We start from the raw sequence: 20094 nt of genomic DNA on the forward strand, positions 1-20094 counted from the left end.
AAATATATTTTTAAAAATAACTCAAAATGGTTCATAGACCTAAATATAAGACTTTCAGAAAAAAACATAAGAGCAAATCTTTGTCACCTTGGGTTGGGCATTGGTTTCTTAGTTAAGACACCAAAGCACAAACAGGTGAAGAACAGATAAATTGAACTATACCAAAATTAATAATACATGCTGCAAATAGTGCCAGCAAGAAAGTGAAATGACTGCCCAAAGACGGGAGAAAATATCTGCAAATCACACCTGTGGTACGGGACTTATATCCGGAATATACGAACCTCTCACAACTCAACAATAAAAACTCAATTTTAAAAATGGGTAAAGCATTTGAATAGACATTTCTCCAAAGACGACAAATAAAAGACCAGTAAATACATGAAAAAATGCTCAACACCATTAGTCATCCAGGAAATACATGAAAAAACCACAATGAGGCAGCACCTCACACCCAATAGGTTGGCTATCATGAAAGTCCGCTAGGTGCTGGGAAGACTGGACAGCTGCATGTAAAAGAACGAAATTAGAACATTCTCCCACGCCATATACAGCAATAAACTCAAAATGGATTAAAGACCTATTGGAGAGGGTGTGTGAAAAAGGGAACCCTCCCACACTGTCGGTGAGGATGTAAGCTGGTGCAGCCACGATGGAGAACAGTATGGTGGTTTCTCAAAACACTAAAAACAGTTACCATATGATCCTACAGCCCCACTCCTGGGCACGTATCTGGAAAGACAAAAACTCTAATTCGAAAAGATACACGCACCCCAGTGTTTGTGGCAGCACTGCTTACGGAGCCAAGACGTGGAAGCATCCTAGATGCCCATCAACAGACAAATGGATAAAGAAGAGGTGGTACGTATATATATAATGGAATACTACTCAACCATTAAAAAAGAACGAGGGACTTCGCTAGTGGCGCAGTAGTTAAGAATCCTCCTGCCAGCACAGGGGGACACGGGTTCGATCCCTGGTCTGGGAAGATCCCACATGCCGCGAGGCAACTAAGACTGTGTGCCTAGAGCCCGTGCTCTGCAACAAGAGAAGCCACCGCAATGAGAAGCCCGTGCAGCGCAACGAAGACCCAACACAGCCAAAAATAAATACATAAATAAACTAAAAAAACCCACGATGAGATACCACTTCACACCAGACAGAATGGCCATCATCAAAAAGACCACAAATAACACACTTTGGTGAGGATGTGAAATAAAAAGAACCCTCGTACACTGTTGGTGGGAATGCAAATTGGTGCAGCCAGTATGGAAAGCAGTATGGCACTTTCTAAAAAAAGTAAAAATAGAGCTACCATGTGGCCCAGCAGTTCCACTCCTGGGTATATATCCAAAGGAAATGAACACACTAATTGGAAAAGATACACGCACCCCAATGTTCATAGGAGCACTATTTAAAACAGCCAAGATATGGAAGCAACCTAAGTGTCCGTTAAAAGGTAAATGACTAAAGAAGATGTGGTACATATACGCAATGGAATACTACTCGGCCATAAAAAAGAATGAAATGCCACCTGCGACAACACGCATGGACTTGGAGAATATTATGCTCAGTGAAATAAGTCACACAGAGAAAGACAAATACTGTATGATATCATTTATATATGGGATCTAAAAAATAAAATAGACTAGTGAACATAACAAAAAAGGAAGAAACAGATCTAGAGAACTAGTGGTTCCCAGTGGGAAGATGGGAGGGGGAGGGGCAAGATAAGAGTAGGGGATTAAGAGGTACAAACTTCAATGTACAAAATAAGATACAAGGATATTTAGTACAACACAGGAAATATAGCCAATATTTTATAATAACTGCAAATGGAATATAACCCTTAAAAACTGTGAGTCACTGTCACACACCTGAAACCTACATAATATTGTACCTCAGTTATACCTCCATTTTTTTTTCTCATTTAAAAAGTATCTTCCTTTATTCCATATATGCTTTAAAATATTTATTGAGCAGAGAAAAAGGGATATACCTCCATTTTTAAAACTCATTTTTTTAAGTCAAATAATAGCTTTCTGTTCGTGAGAATGTGGAGAAAAAGGAACCCTGATACACTGTTGGTGGGAATGTAAAATGACTCAATCGCTTTGGAAAACAGTCTGGCAGTTTCTAAAATGGTTAAACAGTGATACGACCCAACAATTCCACTCCTAGGTATATACTCAAGAGAGACGAAAGAGACGAAAACATGTCCGCACGAACACTTGTATGTGAATGTTCACAGCATCGTATTTCAACAGACAAAAGGTGGAAACAACCCCAGTGTCCATCAATTGACAAACAGGTAAACAAAATGTGTTCTGTCCATACAGTGCTTTTTTTTTTTTTTTTTTTCCCCCGGTGCGCAGGCCTCACCGCTGCGGCCTCTCCCGTTGCGGAGCACAGGCTCCGGACGCGCAGGCGCAGCGGCCACGGCTCACGGGCCCAGCGGCTCCGCGGCACGTGGGATCCTCCCGGACCGGGGCGCGAACCTGCATCCGCTGCATCGGCAGGCGGACTCTCAACCACTGCGCCACCAGGGAAGCCCAACAATGCATTATTATTCAGCTGTTAAGAGAAGTAAAATACTGACACCTGCTACAACATGGAGAGCCCTCAAAGGCACTACACTCAGGGAAAGGACGCAGATACCAGAGACCGCACGCTGTGGATTCCATTCATGTAAAACATCCACACCAGGGAAAGCCACAGAAACGGGGTTTCTTTCTGGAGTGAGGAAAACACTCTGAAATCAGGTAGTAGTGATGGCTGCACAACTCTGTTAATACAGTAAATAACAACTAAATAACTCTGTTAATATACGAATAACTAACATCCTCTTAATATACTGTGAATACACCGAATTGCGTATTTTAAGAGGGTGAGTTTTATGGTATGTGAATCTGAGTGTTTTTTTAAACTAGTCACAGTTGCTTTAAAAACCCATTCAGTACAACCAATACGGTGCTTTAAATACAATGGAACCGCACTGTTTGAACCCAACATTCTCGTGTATTTAACAGGTACGGGACAAACTACTCCCAGGACATCTTTTGTTTACCACAGGGTCGCATGGGTTTAAAATATTTCACACGTTAACTGTGCCAATGTTTAATTAACTTTGCCTGTCACGTTTGTTAAGCTGCGTCCCTGCCCCGTAGTTTAGATGGCGACCCTGGACCAAAATCCCGAGGCTGGCCAGGAGCCCAGCGGGGGGCGGGGGGCAGGAGCCTGGGAGGGGGGCCAGGAGCCCGGCGGGGGGGGCGGGGGCAGGAGCCCGGCGGGGGGGGGCGGGGGCAGGAGCCCGGCGGGGGGGCGGGCCAGGAGCCCGGCGGGGGGGGCGGGGGCAGGAGCCCGGCGGGGGTGCCAGGAGCCCGGCGGCGGGGGCGGGGCAGGAGCCCGGCGGGGGGGGGGGCGGGGGCAGGAGCCCGGCGGGGGGGGGGCGGGGGCAGGAGCCCGGCGGGGGGGGCGGGGCGGGGGCTGTAAGAGGGGAGCCGACCTCGATGCCTCTCGGCGAGCAACTGCCAAGCCTCCCGGGGGTTCATTCCCTCCCGTAATGGTCCCGCTCGTGACAGAATCCTGTGGACAAAGCGCGCAGCTTCGGCGGCGCGCCACGCAAGCGCCTCCCCAGCCTCTTCCCCGCCGCGCTCAGGCCGCTGCCCGGCGTCCCCTGCCCGCAGGGTGTCAGCCGCTCTCCTGGGGGCCTCCTCGGCGCGCCTGCGCATCGCCGGTGAAGCCCCCGACAGCTGCCGCTCGGCACAAGCCACCGCCTTGGCCCGAGCTACCTTCCGAATGGAGAAAATACCGACGCTGCGGCCCACCTGCTCTCACGACCCGGACACCGGGAACGGCGCGGCCCCGGCCGCGAACCCTCTGGCTCTCCCGGAGGACCGGACACGCCGGCGTCGCGGCCCAGCTGCCGCTCCTCACGCCTCCGCCTCTCCGGTCAGAGCAGGGCTCCGGCCTCCTCGCCCGCTCAGCCAGCCTGCGGAGTGGAGGCTGACGTGGGTGCCGCAGCCTCGTCAGCACCCAGGTCCTCAGAAAGGCTGTTAATCTGGAACTTGATTCGATCAGATTCGAATTCCCAGCGCTAAGATGCCAGTAACTGAGACAATACAAGTAAAATCACATTACGTAAAAAACTCTGCGAGATGAGCTCATTTCACAACTTCTGCAGCATCAACCTCGATGGTGGGGCGGGGACTCCGGACACTGCCTGCTTCCGGAAGGAAGGCACAGGCCCCGCGCGGGCCGGGCGGACACTCGGAGGCCACTGGGGTCCCCCAGGTCTTCACTCCCCGAGAGGTGCCTGCCTTGGCCAACGGTTCCTGAATAGCTGGATGCTGCCCCCCCACCACCAAAAAAAGTTGTGTTTAACAAGCAGTCACCGTCTGAATGAACAAAAGGCAGAAACACACAACGCCAGTCGACTGGGGGAGAGTGCGTTTATTCGCGGCGGCGCGCCCAGCTCAGGGGTACAAACGCGGTCCCTGTGAAGCCACATCTGTGACTTCCAATCTGAGAATACCGCTTTGGTTGGGTAAGAAAAGCTAAGTTTCGGGTTTACCTATCTGCCGCTCGAAGCCAGAGATAACTTTAAGTCAAGACGAACACGCCATGTGGCGGAGGGGTCCCCAGGGGCCTCCGTGGTGAGGCGGCAGCCCTCCCTGTGTGCGCAAGCCTGATGGAGGCGCCCGGCGCTCGGTCCAAAAACCCACCCTTCCGCCGCAGCGTGGCCTCTTCCCCGTAACCCCCCACGCTCTCTAGGGAACTGTACCATCAAACAAAGGAGAATTTAACGGGACTGGCTTTCCTTGCACAGAATGTGGATTCCGGCCCCGGAAGCGCGCGGCTCCTAGTGGGAATGTCGCCCTGGCCCCCGAGGGCCGCTCCAGCTCGAGGGACGCCGGCCCCACCTCCCCACGTGCAGGCGTCTCAGCGACTTCTCTTTTTTTGCGGGAAAAAGTTGTACTTGGTAGGGTTAAACTCCTCCCAGATGCGCTCAAATTCTTCCAGAAAGAGCCGCACGCACTCCTCATCCTCCAGGATGAGCACGTTCTCCCGGTTGTTCTGAATGGCCTGAGTGGTCCAGTTCAGCGAGCCGGTGATCAGCACCTTCTTGTCCACGATCGCGAACTTGTGGTGCATGTAGCCCAGATCCTGGTCGTGCCGGACCTGGATCCCTGCAAAAAGTGAGACGTCACTGCTGCCTGTCACCCCGACTGCGCCCCCGGCTGGGCGCTCCATCTCATCACCCCCACGCTGGAGCGCCTCCTCTCACCACCCATCGCTAGAGTTCAGGCTCCTTCTGCAGCGTGGATGTGTTCACACGACTGATCGTGCTTGCGTCCGGTTTCGCGGGCACCATCACGTCTGGATGGCGACAGCGGCTGAGCCAGGCAGGGACCCGCCCCACCAGCCCCAGGAGGAGGCGTGGAGGACACAGAGGCATCGGGATGGGGAGGACGACAGAGCCGAGGGCCGGGTGGCGGCAGGGACGCGGGACTCAGTTCCTCTGGAAACATGCCCTGTTCCCAGACCCTGATCCGGGTCCCCACCCCCTCCAGGGCATACGACCCGCATCATCTTTCAGCTACGGGCTCCAGGACGATCCAGTGGTGACTGGTGCAAAACCCATCTGCTTGGGTTCACTTGCCCCTAAGGTCTCACTCAGGCCCAGAAGCAGATCCCCCTGCCGTCAGCACCTTGTAAGGAGGACAAGCCTGGCGGGGGGGGGGGAGGGGAGCAGCGCAGGAGACACCCGGCCCTGGACCTGAAGCCGCGGCTTTGGCCCTGTGACCACCCCGCTCGCACAGCCGCTCTGCCTGTTGGAGCTCACGGAGCCCTAGGTGCACCCGGCAGCGCCTCCTCGTGACCCCCACCTTGGACCACAGGATCGCCTGCCCCTCCTCACACTACAGCAAAAGCCCTCGTGCGCGTCACGCCGCGGCGCAGCTGTCCTACAACATCTCCTGACCCTTCCTGGCACCTCCAGGACTCCTGCTCCAGTCAGCCTCCCACTGGGACTGTGCTGTTCAGCACTGTGTCCCCAGAGCCCGGAACCGGTCCAGGCAAATACCGGCTCACAGAGAGACCAGTTCAACAGTGAGTGACGAATGACGTCCTGGATGCCCTCAGAGGGGTATCACGGTTTAGACGGAGTCTGGTCGCGGGGCCCTTTAAGGTTCTTCCCAAACCCGAGGTTCTGCGGGTTCTCTGAAAACCTAAACAAAATAAAACCGCTATGCCGAAACACAGCCAAGTTTCCCTATCAAAAGAACCAACAGATCAGGACAACACATGGCTACCAGGAAGAGCGCAAGTCAACGGTACGTTTACACTAGGTTTCCAACCCTGCCCACACGGAAGCAGACGGAAAAGCAGCCAAAGACTGAAGCGTGTTCCTATCAGGAGAGCGGGCAAGAGGCCCGTGCAAGCTGGGCTGAGAGCAGCCAGGACAGTTCTTAAAGGCCCCACGCGTCTTTCGGCCACAGCGGCCACCAGAATTGACAGGTCAAACAGACACTATTGCAGGAATGTCCTTCCTGGGTGCCTCAGTGATCCAGAGAAGGGCACGAGGTTCAGGCTCCGAATAGCTCACACAGGACACAACGTCACACTGAGGCAGGAGGAGGAAACAGAGTTCACAGGTAAGGCAGGATGTGAATTTAGAACGTCTTCAAATTTATTCACACATCCGGGTTCACCTGTCCCCACCCCAGTGAGAGAGGCAGGCCGGCCAAAGCCCTGACTTCCCTAACATTCTGTAGCTGGAGAAACAAATTAACTGCCACTAACTAAACATTTCAGCTCCACGTTTTAGTCTATTTTTAAAATTCATTTCAGGGCTTCCTGGGTGGCGCAGTGGGTAAGAATCTGCCTGCCAATGTAGGGGACGCGGGTTCGAGCCCTGGTCCGGGAAGATCCCACATGCCGCGGAGCTACTAAACCCGTGCGCCACAACTACTGAGCCTGCGCTCTAGAGCCCGCGAGCCACAGCTGAGCCTGCGCTCTAGAGCCCGCGAGCCACAGCTGAGCCTGCGCTCTAGAGCCCGACAGCCACAACTACTGAGCCTGCGCTCTAGAGCCCGTGCTCCACAATGAGAAGCCACCACAATGAGAAGCCCACACACCGCAACGAAGAGTAGCCCCCCCCCGCTCGCCGCAACCAGAGAAAAGCCCACGCGCAGCAACGAAGACCCAACGCAGCCAAAAAATATAGCAAAATAAAATAATAAAATAAATAAATTTTTAAAAATTCATTTCAGAAACTCCAAAATGAAATTCACTAACGAGTTTAAGGGGAAAAGCCTTTTCCCCCCTTTGGTCCTTAAGCAGACGCAGCCTCTCTGCACACCTGCGCCCGGACCAGCTTCTGCTGGCAGACCTGTTTGCAGCCTCGGCCCTTCCCGGGGCTGTCGCCCAGGTTGCGGGCTCAGACGCTCTACACAGAAGCTCCCCAGGAGGCCCTGGAGTTTCCCCAGACCTTGCAAGGCCGCCAGGGGACGCGAACGGGTCTCCCCGGTCCTCAGGCCCCCTCCCCAAACACCCACGCCATCCTGGCTCGGCCTCCCGCCTTCCCGGCCCCGCGCCCGGCCTACCTGCCTTGCGGAGCAGCCCGATCTGTGAGCCGTTGAGGGCCATGTAGTCGCAGTCGGTGACCACGCGGACGCGCACCCCGCGCTGGTGCAGCAGCTGCACTGCGCGGCCCAGCTGCGGGCTGGAGAAGGCGAACAGGCAGAGCTCGAGGCTGGCGCGGGCTGCCAGCAGGGCGCGCAACAGGCGGCTCAGTGAGCTCTCGTCGTGGGGCAGGTTGCATGGGCAGCCCGAGGGCGCGGCGCCCGGGGCCCGCAATAGGGTCTCGGTGCACGTCACCCGCGACGGGAAGAACAGCACCTCGCGCCGCGGCCGCGGCCGCCGCCTGGCCCACAGCCAGCTCAGCACAGCGGGTAGCGCCTCCAGGGCCAGCGCGAGGCCCGCGGCGACTGCAGCCACCACCGGCCAGCGTAACGACCCCATCTCGCCCGCGGCGGCTGAGGCCCCGCCTGTCACGTGCGCCTTCCGCCCACTGCGCCTGCGCACCCGCCTGCCGCCCACCTGCGCCTGCGCATTCAGCGCCCATCGTCCACTGCGCCTGCGCGCCCGCCGTTCACGGGCCACGTGCGCCCTCTGCCCCGGGGCACTTGCTCCTGCGCATTCGGCTCCCCACCCCCATTGCCCACTGCGCCTGCGCACCCGCCTGCCGCCCACGTGCGCCCGCCGCCCACGTGCGCCCGCCCACACTGCGCCTGCGCTCCCGACGCCCAAAGGACCCAGGAGGCAACCAGAGAAGACCCACAGTGACCAAAACTGGAACAACTTGAGGAACAGCATGAATAATGCAGAACTGGATTATAACCCAAGTTTAAATATACACTATTTCTATAGTGAAGTAAATGAGTAAAGAAATGAGAGATGGGGGGTTGGGGGGGGTGATGAATTGGGTGATTGGCACTGACATGTATACACTGATGTGTATAAAATTGATGACTAACAAGAACCTGGTATATAAAAAAATAAATAAAATAAAAATCAAAAATTCAAAAAGAAAGAGAAAACCAAGTCCCAAGATAAAATTGAGATAGCCAGATGATGATCAACTAACTCACTTTCTAGAGATTCATCTTTATCATGTTTTTAATGTTACATTTTATTTTTTTCTTTTAATTTTCCCTTTAAAAATAAACTTTTATTGGTATTAATAAATGTATTTAGGGTTTTTTTTCAAGTTTCAAAAACAAAATGAAAGAAATGAGAGAGAAGATACAATCTGCTGTACAGAAGAATTGCAAGTAATATTTAAATGCAGACGCTCCCTCCCAAAGGAGCTGCAACGAAATCTTCCCCTTTGAGGGTGAACCCAGTTGAGCGACTGCCACCGGGAAAGAGGAAAGAAAACTGCCCGCAGAGAGCTGGCCAACACCGCCCTGAGCAGGTGACACTGACATCACCCGCGCCGAGAGGTTGTGATGAGAGGCCCTTCGCTGTGTGATCTCCACGCCCGAAGCCCGTGGCCCCAGTTCAGTCCTGAGGTGTAAAAACCCATCAGAAGCCGAGGTTGGAGGACATGCTGTCACTTTCCACAGGCCACCTGGCCAGTACTGTTTACTTCTGCCAAGGTCACGAAAGAAAGGACCAGCTGGGACACTGTCACAGACCTGAGCAGACTGGGGAGACCTGACAACTACGTGCATTGGGTCCTGGGACAGAAAGGTGACATTAGTGACAAAACTGGTGAAATCCAAATAAAGTCTGGAGTTTAATTAATAGTAATGTACCAATGTCAGTTTCTTCACGCTGGCAAATGAATTACAGTAATGGAAGATGCTGATAATGGATGAGGGAAACCAGGTGAGGTGTATATGGAACTCTCTGTGCTATCTATGAAACTTTTTGGTAAATCTAAAATTATTCTGAATTAAACGTTTATTTAAAATGTTAAACACACACCTTCCATATGGTCCAGCTGTCCCACTCCTAGGTGTGGGACATAAAGCATATCCCACACAAAGACTTGTACGCAAATGTTCAGAGCAGGTTTATTTGTAATAACTCAAATATAGAAACAACATAAATGTCCGTCACCAGATAAACTTTTGCATATTAATGCAACATAATATTTAGCAATAAAAAGAAATAAATTATTGATATATACTACAACATGGATGGATTTCAATTATGCTGAGTGAAAAAAAGCCAGAAAAAAAGAGTACAGACTTATGATTCCATTTATATAGAATTCTAGGAAATGCAAACCGTAGTGACAGAAAGCAGATCTCTGGTTGCCTAGAGGTGAGGGAAGGGCAGGAGGGACTAGAAAGAGACAGGTAATGGATATGTTTGTTATCTTGGTGGTAGAGATGGTTTCACGGGCATATTCATATGTAAAACTGGTCAAATTACGTGGCTTAAATAAGTATAATTCCTTATATGTCAATTATACTTCAATAAAACTTTTTACATAGAGTTCCTGAGTTTCATTCTGGCTCCCCTCCTTCCTAACTGCAGGACCTCAGGCAAGTGGCTTTATCTCTTTGAGCCTCACTTTCTTCATTTGAAACGATAATAAAGAATGAGAGGAGGGACTCCCTGTTACGGCAGTATAGAGGTGCTCAGGGGGCTTCCCTGGTGGCGCAGCGGTTGGGAGTCCGCCTGCCGGTGCAGGGGACGCGGGTTCGTGCCCCGGTCTGGGAGGATCCCACGTGCCGCGGAGCGCCTGGGCCCGTGAGCCACAGCTACTGAGCCTGCGCGTCTGGAGCTTGCGCTCCGTAACAGGAGAAGCCACGACCGTTAGGGGCCCGCGCGCTGCAATGAGGAGTGGCCCCGTCTCACCGCAACTAGAGAAAGCCCTCGCGCAGAAACGAAGACCCAACACAGCCGATCAATCAATCAATCAATTAAAATACAATTTTTAAAACAAGAGGTGCTCAATTCCTTCTTGCAAAGAACAAACATAAATTGGGACTTCCCTGGTGGTCCAGTGGTTAGGGCTCCGAGCTCTCAGTGCTGAGGGCTCGGGTTCCATCCCCGGTCAGGGAACTAAAACCCCACAAGCCTCGCGGTGCAGCAAAGAACAAGAAACAAAGAACTCCCATAAAACTGGGGAATATGGTCAAGAACAACAACTTCAGGGCACTGGAAATACCCCAAGGGCAGACAACAAAATAAGAAGTGTTAGCTTTTGGCCCACGGGCCCAGCCACCCCGCGGCACGTGGGATCCTCCCAGACCGGGGCACGAACCCGCGCCCCTTGCATCGGCAGGCGGACTCCCAACCACTGCGCCACCAGGGAAGCCCAGAAGTGTTAGCTTTTCAATGCTGGTGGTGCTTAGGATAGAAGCAGCAGGAGTCTGCGGCCTTGTGGACTGAGGCTCCCATCCCTTCAAAACCCACCCCTCCACCTTGGTTGGAAACAGTAGTAGTCTTACCAATGTGGGATCAGCCGCAAAGACCTACAGTTTTGCCGGCCCCAAAATGGTGGATTCAGTTGTGAATGATCAAAACACGCAGCCTTACCAGCCCAAGCTTGCGGTCCAAGTTAGGGCAAGCAGCAGCTCAGTCAAAAACGTGACAGACTTCCTGGAAGTGAGAAAACCATAAAAGGGCTGAGTCCTGTTCTCCACACATCCCTGGCTAACTGGGGAGCAATGTATGAGTGGGAGAGACCCAAGAGAGCACGGGGAAAAGTGAAAGCCAAGGGGGGCTTGAAAGCACTCCCCAATCCAGATTGATCAGCAGAGGGTGTGCGGCCTACAGGCTCAAAGCATTTGCGTTAAACCAAAATCACTGCTGACTACCACATTAGAAAGACTCAGGGGTGACCCCTACGAATAAATAAAAATAATTTTTTAAAAACGAGCAGACACACCAGTGCTGCACAGTGCAGGGGAAGAGATGCTGAAGATTAAGTCCAGGTGAGTTTCCAAAGGACAGCCACCTCAGAAAAATAAAGGCCAGAGTCGCTACACTCTATTATCAAAAATGTCCCGTTGTCAACCAAAGCTTACTAGACGTGCAAAGAAACAGGAGGGTTGTTTAAACAAAAAAATACTAAGCTTTCCAATCTATTCTAATCTTTGTCATTTCCCTCCTTCTGCTAGCTTTGGGTTTCGTTTGTTGTTTTCTAGTTCCTTAAGTTGTAAAGTTAGGTTATTGATCTCAGACCTTTCTTGTGTTTTAATATAAGCATTTGTAGCTGTAAATTTCCCCCTCAGCGCTGCTTTCACTGCATCCCATACATTTTGTTATGTTGTGTTTTCATTTTCATTTGTTCTAATTTCCCTTGTAATTTCTTCTTGATCCATTGGTTGTTTAAAAGTGTGTTGTTGGACTTCCCTGGTGGTGCAGTGGTTAAGAACACGCCTGCCAATGCGGAGGACGCGGGTTCAAGCCCTGGACCGAGAAGATCCCACACGCCACTACCGCCAGCCGCGGCGGGTCCTCAAAGTGCAGCAACAACCGACGAGAGGGGGTAGGGAACTGAACGCACCAAGGTATGGGATCAGAAGGGCACAAGCAACTGACGCTTGCAAGGCAAGTTTAATAACAAAGCGTAGCCGTCTATATCCCCCTAAAGCAGGGACTTTGCTTCGTCACCATCTTATCGGCATCAGCTGGTTGATTGGCTGCTCGGCTTAGTCACGCCTTATCGGCATCAGCTGGTTGATTGGCTGCTCGGCTTCTCCCTCAAAGGCACCAATTTCCCCTCCAGGGTTGCTTTTCCTAGCTTTAGGGAACAACCAGGGACTCCCAGTAACTGAGCAGGTCCCTGGAGCGATTTGGCCAAAGGCCATCTCCTTTTTTACGTTCGTACCATAAAGTCCAGGATGCAGACCAGGGAGAGTACAGTCGGGCCCTGAGGCTTATGAGGGTCTTAATGGCGCCTTCCTCAGAGGGCAATGCTCGCCACATGCCACGGAGCAACTAAGCCCCATGAGCCACGGCTACTGAGCCTGCGCTCTAGAGCCCGCGAGCCACAATTACTAAGCCCACGTGCTGCAACTACTGAAGCCCGCGTGCCTAGAGCCCGTGCTCCGCAACAAGAGAAGCCATCACAATGAGAAGCCCCCGCTCGCTGCAACTAGAGAAAGCCCGCGCACAGCAACGAAGAGCCAACGCAGCCAAAAATAATAAATAAATTTTTAAAACATAAAAAATAAGTGTATTGTTTACAAAGCGACCTACAAGAGATTAATCTCCAAAATATACAAACAGCTTATGTAGCTCTATGTCAAAGAAACAAACGACCCAATCACAAAGTGGGCAGAAGATCTAAACAGACATTTCTCCAAAGAAGACATACAGATGGCCAAAAACCACATGAAAAGATGATCAACATCAGTAATTATCAGAAAAATACAAAACAAAACTACAGTGAGGTACCACCACACCGGTCAGAATGGCCATCATCAAAAGGTCTACAAACAATAAATGCTGGGGAGGGTGTGGAGAAAAGGGAACCCTCCTACATTCCTGGTGGGAATGTAAATTGATAGAGCCACTATGGAGAACAGTATGGAGGTTCCTTAAAAAACTAAAATGGAATCAACCATATAATCCTGCAATCCCACTCCTGGGCATATATCCTGAGAAAACCATAATCTGAAAATATACATGCACCCCAATGTTCATTGCATCTCTATTTACAATCACCAAGACATGGAAACAACCTAAATGTCCATCGACAAAGGAATGGATAAAGATGTGGTACATATACACAATGGAATATTTCTCAGCCATAAAAAATAATGAAATAATGCCATGTGCAGCAACATGGATGGACCCAGAGATTATACTACGCAAAGTAGGTCAGAAAGAGAAAGACAAATACCATATGATATCACGTATATGTGGTATCTAAAATATGACACAAATGAACGTATCTACGAAACAGAAACAAACTTACGGTTACCAAAGGGGAAACGTGAGGGGAGGGATAAATCAGGAGCTTCGGATGAACACACACACGACTGTACGTAAGACAGGTAACCAACAAGAACCTACTGCATAGCACAGGGAACTCTACCCAATATTCTGTGATAACCTATAAGAGAAAATCTGAAAAAGAAGGAATATATGTCCATGTATAATTGAATCACTGGACTGTACACCTGACACTGACACATTGTATATCAAATATACTTTTAAAAAGTGTTGTTTAATTTCCACAATTTTGTAACTTTTCCAGTTTTTTGTTATTGATTTCAAACTTCATCTTGTGGTCAGAGAAGATACGTTGTATGATATCTATATGTTAAGATCTAGTGAGATTTAATTTGCAGTCTAACCTATGGTCTATCCTGGAAAATGTCCCAAGCGCACTTGAGAAGACTGTGTACGCTGCTGTTGTGTGGGGGCGCTCTGTAAACGTCTGTTAGATCTAGTTGGTTTATTGTGGTGTTTAGGTGTTTCCTTATTTATCCTCTGTCTGTTTTTTTAATCCATTATTGTGAGTGGGGCAGAACTATTATTGTAGAACTATTTCTCCCTTTAATTCTCTCAGTTTCTGTTTCATATATTTTGATGGTTGGTCATTAGTTACGTTAGTGTTTATAATTGTTATATCTTCTTGCTGTACTTTATTATACAGAAGACTTTTGTTAATATATAACGTCCTTCTTTGTCTCTTGTAAACGTTTTTGACTTAAAGCCTATGTTTCTGTATGCCCTATAGCTTTTTGGTTCCTCATTTCTTGCGTTGCTGTTTCCTTTTCTTTTTTTTTTCTTTTTTTTTTTTTTTTTGCAGTGAGTTGTTTAAACTCCTTCTTAGTTTCCTCTTCTGTATATTCTGTAGCCATTTTCCTGTGGTTACCATAAGGATTCCATTTAACATCCTCAAGTTATAACATTCTAATTTGAATTTATAGCAGCTTAACTTCAGTAACAAAAATCCTCCTCCTTTACAGCTCTGTCCCACCCTTTTGCTTGTTACGTCTTTATACGTCATGTGCCACAAAACATAAACCAATAATTCTTCTAAATGTATTCCTAAACTGTGTAGAAAACACAATTTGGAGTTACAAACCAAAGTTACAGTAACACAAGCTTTCACATTAATATTTTTTTCTTTAAAGGTATGTTTCTTGGTTATAGAAAACAAAAAGTATGGTTACAAACCATTGTTATAGTAATTCTAGTTTTTATAATTGCCCATGTATTTATCTTTATTGAGATCTCTATTTCTCCATAGGGCTTTGAGGTACTGTCCAGTGTCCTTTCATGTCATCCTATAGGACTCCCCAGAGCATTTCTTGCAGGACAAGCATTTCCTTGTTTCTATTTCATTTATTTCTGCTCTGATCTTTATGATTTCTTTCCGTCTACTAACTTTGGGTTTTGTTTGTTCTTCTTTCTCTAGTTTCTTTAGGTGTACGGTTAGATTGTTTATTTGTGATTTTTCTTGTTTCTTGAGGTAGGCTTGTATTGCTATAAACTTCCCTCTTAGAACAGCTTTTGCTGTATCCCATAGGTTTTGGATCGTGTTTTCATTGTAATTTGTCTCTAGGTATTTTTTGATTTCCTCTTTGATTTCTTCAGTGATCTCTTGGTTATCTAGTAATGTATTGTTTAGCCTCCTTGTGTTTTGTGTTTTTTATGTTTTGTTTCCTCTGTAATTGATTTCTTTTTTAAAAAAATTAATTTATTTATTTTTGGCTGCATTGGCCCTTTGTTGCTGCACACGGGATTTCTCCAGTTGTGGGGAGCGGGGGCTACTCTTTGCTGTGGTGTGCAGGCTTCTCATTGCAGTGGCTTCCCTTGTTGTGGAGCACAGGCTCTAGGCATACGGGCTTCAGCAGTTGTGGCACACGGGCTCAGCAGGTGTGGCTTGCGGGCTCTAGAGCAAAAGCTCAGCAGTTGTGGCGCACAGGCTTAGTAGCTCCACGGCATGTGGGATCTTTCCAGACCAGGGCTCAAACCAGTGTCCCCTGCATTGGCAGGCAGATTTTTAACCACTGCACCACCAAGGAAGCCCCCTGTAATTGATTTCTAATCTCATAGTGTTGTGGTTGGAAAAGATGCTTGATATGATTTCAATTTTCTTAAATTTACCGAGGCTTGATTTGTGACCCAAGATATGATCTATCCTGGAGAATGTTCCATGTACACATGAGAAGAAAGTGTAATCTGCTGGTTTTGGATGGAATGTCCTATAAATATCAATTAAATCTATCTCGTCTATTGGTCATTTAAAGCTTGTGTTTATAAATTTTCTGTCTGGATGATCTGTCCATTGGTTTAAGTGAGGTGTTACAAGTTCCCCACTATTATTGCGTTACTGTTGATTTCCTCTTTTACAGCTGTTAGCAGTTGCCTTACGTATTGAGGTGCTCCTATGTTGGGTGCATATATCTTTATAATTGGGGTTTTTTTTTGTTGCGGTATGCAGGCCTCCACTGTTGTGGCCTCTCCCGTTGTGGAGCACAGGCTCTGGATGCGCAGGCTCAGCGGCCATGGCTCACGGGCCCAGCCACTCCGCATGTGGGATCTTCCCGGACCGGGGCATGAACCCGTGTCCCCTGCATCGGCAGGCGGACTCTCAACCACTGCGCCACCAGGGAAGCCCTAATTGTTACATTTTCTTCTTGGATTGACCCTTTGATCATTATGTAGTGTCCTTCCTTGTCTCTTGTAACATTCTTTATTTTAAAGTCTATTTTTTCTGATATGAGTGCTGCTACAACAGCTTTCTTTTGATTTCCGTTTGCATGGAATATCTTTTTCCATCCCCTCACTTTCAGTCTGTATGTGTCCCTAGGTCTGAAGTGGGTCTCCTGCAGACAGCATATATATGGGTCTTGTTTTTGTATACATTCAGCGAGTCTCTGTCTTTCGGTTGGAGCATTTAATCCATTCACGTTTAAGGTAATTATTGATATGTATGTTCCTATTACCATTTTCTTCATTGTTATGGGTTTGTTTTTGTAGGTCCTTTTCTTCTCTTGCGTTTCCCACTTAGAGAAGTTCCTCTAGCATTTGTTGTAGAGCTGGTTTGCTGGTGCTGAATTCTCTTAGCTTTTGCTTGTCTGTAAAGCTTTTCATTTCTCCGTCGAATCTGAATGAGATCCTTGCCGGGTAGAGGAATCTTGGTTGTAGTTTCTTCCCTTTCATCACTTTAAATATATGCCACTCCCCTCTGGCTTGCAGAATTTCTGCTGAGAAATCAGCTGTTAACCTTAGGGGAGTTCCCTTATATGTTATTTGTTGTTTTTTTTTCCCTTGTTGCTTTCAATAATTTTTGTTTGTCTTTAATTTTTGTCAATTTGATTACTATGTGTCTCAGCGTGTTTCTCCTTGGGTTGATCCTGCCTGGGACTCTCTGTGCTTCCTGGACTTGGGTAGCTGTTTCCTTTCCCATGTTAGGGAAGTTTTTGACTGTAACCTCCTCAAATATTTTCTCGGGTCCTTTCCCTCTCTCTTCTTCTGGGACCCCTATAATGCAAATATTGTTGCATTTAATGTTGTCCCAGAGGTCTCTTAGGCTGTCTTCATTTCTTTCCATTCTTTTTTCTTTATTCTGTTCCACGGCAGTGAATTCCACCATTCTGTCTTCCAGGTCACTTATCCGCTCCTCTGCCTTAGTTATTCTGCTATTGATTCCTTCTAGTGTATTTTTCATTTCAGTTATTGCATTGTCCATGTTTGTTTGTTCTTTAATTCTTCTAGGTCTTTGTTAAGGATTTCTTGCATCTTCTCGATCTTTGCCTCCATTCTTTTTCCAAAGCCCCGGATCATCTTCACTATCATTATTCTGAATTCTTTTTCTGGAAGGTTGCCTGTCTCTTCATTTAGTTATTTTTCTGGTGTTTTATCTTGTTCCTTCATCTTGTACCAAGTCCTCTGCCTTTTCATTTTGTCTGTGAATGTGGCTTTCCTTCCACAGGCTGCAGAATTATCATAATTATACATAATTATCATATACATTGCTGGTCCTTCAGATCTTTTTACCTATAACATGTTTTTTGATGAAAGTTATTTAATGTACTGGAGATAACTGTGACTTACTGATCAAATATTTGAATACTTGTACTTACCTGGGATTTCATTTCTGCTGAAAGAAAAAGGAAGAACAGGACTCACTTAAAAAAAAAACCAAACTTTAGTAATGAAAGTAAAAATCTTATCATACACTATCACTTTTGGAAGCAGCATAGAGGGGCAGTCAACGGTAAAACACTGGTGAAATAGGTCAAAACTCTAGGCCAAAAATCCATTATTATCATCATCAGTGACAGTACCACAACTGCGCCCTTCATAACTAATCACCATTCCTAAGCATCTTCATTTGGCACCAGATGATGTGTTTGAGAGAAACACTCTGGGAGGTTTTTCTTGCTTCTGCTGTCTGCCCTCTGTCTTTTGAAAGTTTGACTCCGTGTCTTGTGATTTTTGGAGTTCATCTTACTTGGAATTTGTTTAGCTTCTTGTACAGGCCATTCTTCATTTTATTGTGCTTTGCAGATACTGGTTTTTTTGTTTGTTTGTTTGTTTTTAACAGACTGAAGGTTTGTGGCAACCCTGAATCAAGCAAGTCTACTGGCACCATCATTCCAACAGCATTTGCTCACTTCATGTCTCTATGTCACATTTTGGTGTTTCTTGCAATATCTCAAACATTTTCATTATTATCACATTTGAATTGGTGATCTGTGATCAGTGATATTTGATGTTACCACTACAGCTCAGTGAAGGCTCGATGATGGTTAGGATTTTTTGGACAGTATTTTAAAATTAAAGTATGTACTTTTTTTTTTTTTTTAGCCAATGCTATTGCACACTTAACAGACCATAGTATAGGGACTTCCTTGGTGGCACAGTGGTTGGGAATCTGCCTGCCACTGCAGGGAACACGGGTTCGAGCCCTGGTCCAGGAGGATCCCACATGCTGCGGAGCAACTAAGCCCATGCGCCACAACTACTGAGCCTGTGCTCTAGAGCCCGTGAGCCACAGCTGCTGAGCCCACGTGCCACAAATGCTGAGGCCTGTGCGCCAGGAGCGCGTGCTCCACAAGTGAAGCCACCACAAGGAGAGGCCCGCGCACCACAACGAAGAGTAGCCCCCTGCTCGCCGCAACTAGAGAAAGCCTGCGCACAGCAACGAAGACCCAACGCAGCCAAAAAATAAATAATAAATTTATTTTTTTAAAAAAAAGACCACAGCATAGTGTGAACGTAACTTCCAGATGCAATGGGAAACCAAAAATTCGTGTGGACTCACTTGATTGCAATATTTGCTTTATTGCGGTGGTCTGGAATGGTGTCCCGTGACTCTCTTAGGCTCTGTTCCTTAGCCTCAATAATTTCCACTGTCCTATCTTTAAGTTCACTGATTCTTTCTTCTGCCTGCTCAAATCGTCTTTAAAGCCTTCTAGTCAATTTTTCACTTCAGTTACTGCAGTTTTCAGCTCCAGAATATTTTTGGTTTCTTTTTTTGGTTTTCTGTCCTCGATATTTCTATTTTGTTCACACATCATTTTCTTGACTGTCTCCACGTTTAGTTCTTTGAGCATCTTTAACAGTTGTTTTAAAGTCTTTGGCTAATATGTCTGCCATTAGGTCTTTTTCACGGACAGATTCTGCTGAATTCTTTTTTCCTTTCAATAGACTTTCCCGTTTCTTTGTATGCCTTGTGATTTTGTTGTTGTTGTTGTTTTTGCTGAACACCGGACATTTAAATCTCATAATAGCATAACTCTGAAAATCAGATTCTCCCCCTTCCCCAGCGTTTACTGGTTTCTTATTTTTACTGTTGTAGGCTCTTTGCCAGGGACCAGCTGGAGGTGTAAACTTCAGTTTTTCTCAGGTCTTTTCTAAGCCCTTCCCTGGATGTGCACAGTCACTTTTAAATTTTCTCATACATGCAATTGTTTTTGAGTGTCCTACTCTTTTTTTGGGGGGAGGGGGTACACGGGCCTCTCACTGTTGTGGCCTCTCCCGTTGCGGAGCACAGGCTCCGGACGCGCAGGCTCAGCGGCCATGGCTCACGGGCCCAGCCGCTCCACGGCGCGTGGGATCTTCCCGGACCGGGGCATGAACCCATGTCCCCCACATCGGCAGGCAGACTCCCAACCACTGCACCAGCAGGGAAGCCCTATCCTACTCTTTAATGTCTGGCTCCTGAGAGGTGGAAGGCAAAAATGAAGCAGGGAGAGGCTGCCATCCAGAGGGGGAGGCGCGGCGACAGTGGCTGCCCCCTCTTCACCTGCACTCTGATCGGAAGCAGCGATCAGCGATCAGGCACAGAGCCCTGATACGCAGAGGACAGGATCCTTCTTACCCACCCTCGTTCCTGCAAGCTGATCCAAAAACACGTGTACGGCCCTGCCATGTGGCTGGGGGTGGGAGATAGGAACTTGCAACTGTACTACGAGCTAAAACTGACTGAAAATTAACCCCAGTTTACTAGGTCTTCCCCTGGAAATTGTAAGCCTTCAGTAGAGTACAGAGTTCCAAAATAGTTATATCACTGGTGTTACTTTAACTGTATTATTTTCTATGACTGATCCCAAGAAAATCTGAGGTATCAAACCAATAAAACCATGCAGTCAACAG

The 20094-nt window shown here is 48.0% G+C and overlaps 2 protein-coding genes across 4 annotated transcripts in view; one reads left to right on the forward strand and one right to left on the reverse strand.

Moving 5' to 3' along the window:
* The window catches only part of MPRIP (myosin phosphatase Rho interacting protein), a 135275-nt gene extending 132273 nt beyond the window's left edge, over nucleotides 1-3002 (forward strand). For all 3 annotated transcript variants that reach the window (XM_067021089.1, XM_067021090.1, XM_067021091.1), the window contains one exon: nucleotides 2376-3002. In XM_067021089.1, coding sequence (XP_066877190.1) covers nucleotides 2376-2756 — 381 coding nt within the window. In that variant the 3' untranslated portion in view covers nucleotides 2757-3002. The remainder of the gene's footprint in view (nucleotides 1-2375) is intronic.
* A 1860-nt stretch (nucleotides 3003-4862) lies between these two features.
* Nucleotides 4863-8025, reverse strand: PLD6 (phospholipase D family member 6). The gene is made up of 2 exons (XM_059048916.2): nucleotides 7608-8025; nucleotides 4863-5189 (listed from the first exon to the last, which is right to left on the reverse strand). Exons 1-2 carry the CDS (start codon nucleotides 8023-8025, stop codon nucleotides 4942-4944), a joined length of 666 nt encoding a protein of 221 aa, XP_058904899.1. The 3' UTR covers nucleotides 4863-4941.
* Nucleotides 8026-20094: the final 12069 nt, after the last annotated feature.

This window comes from Kogia breviceps, chromosome 19 (genome assembly GCF_026419965.1).
Source record: "Kogia breviceps isolate mKogBre1 chromosome 19, mKogBre1 haplotype 1, whole genome shotgun sequence".
NCBI classification, from domain to species: domain Eukaryota; kingdom Metazoa; phylum Chordata; class Mammalia; order Artiodactyla; family Physeteridae; genus Kogia; species Kogia breviceps.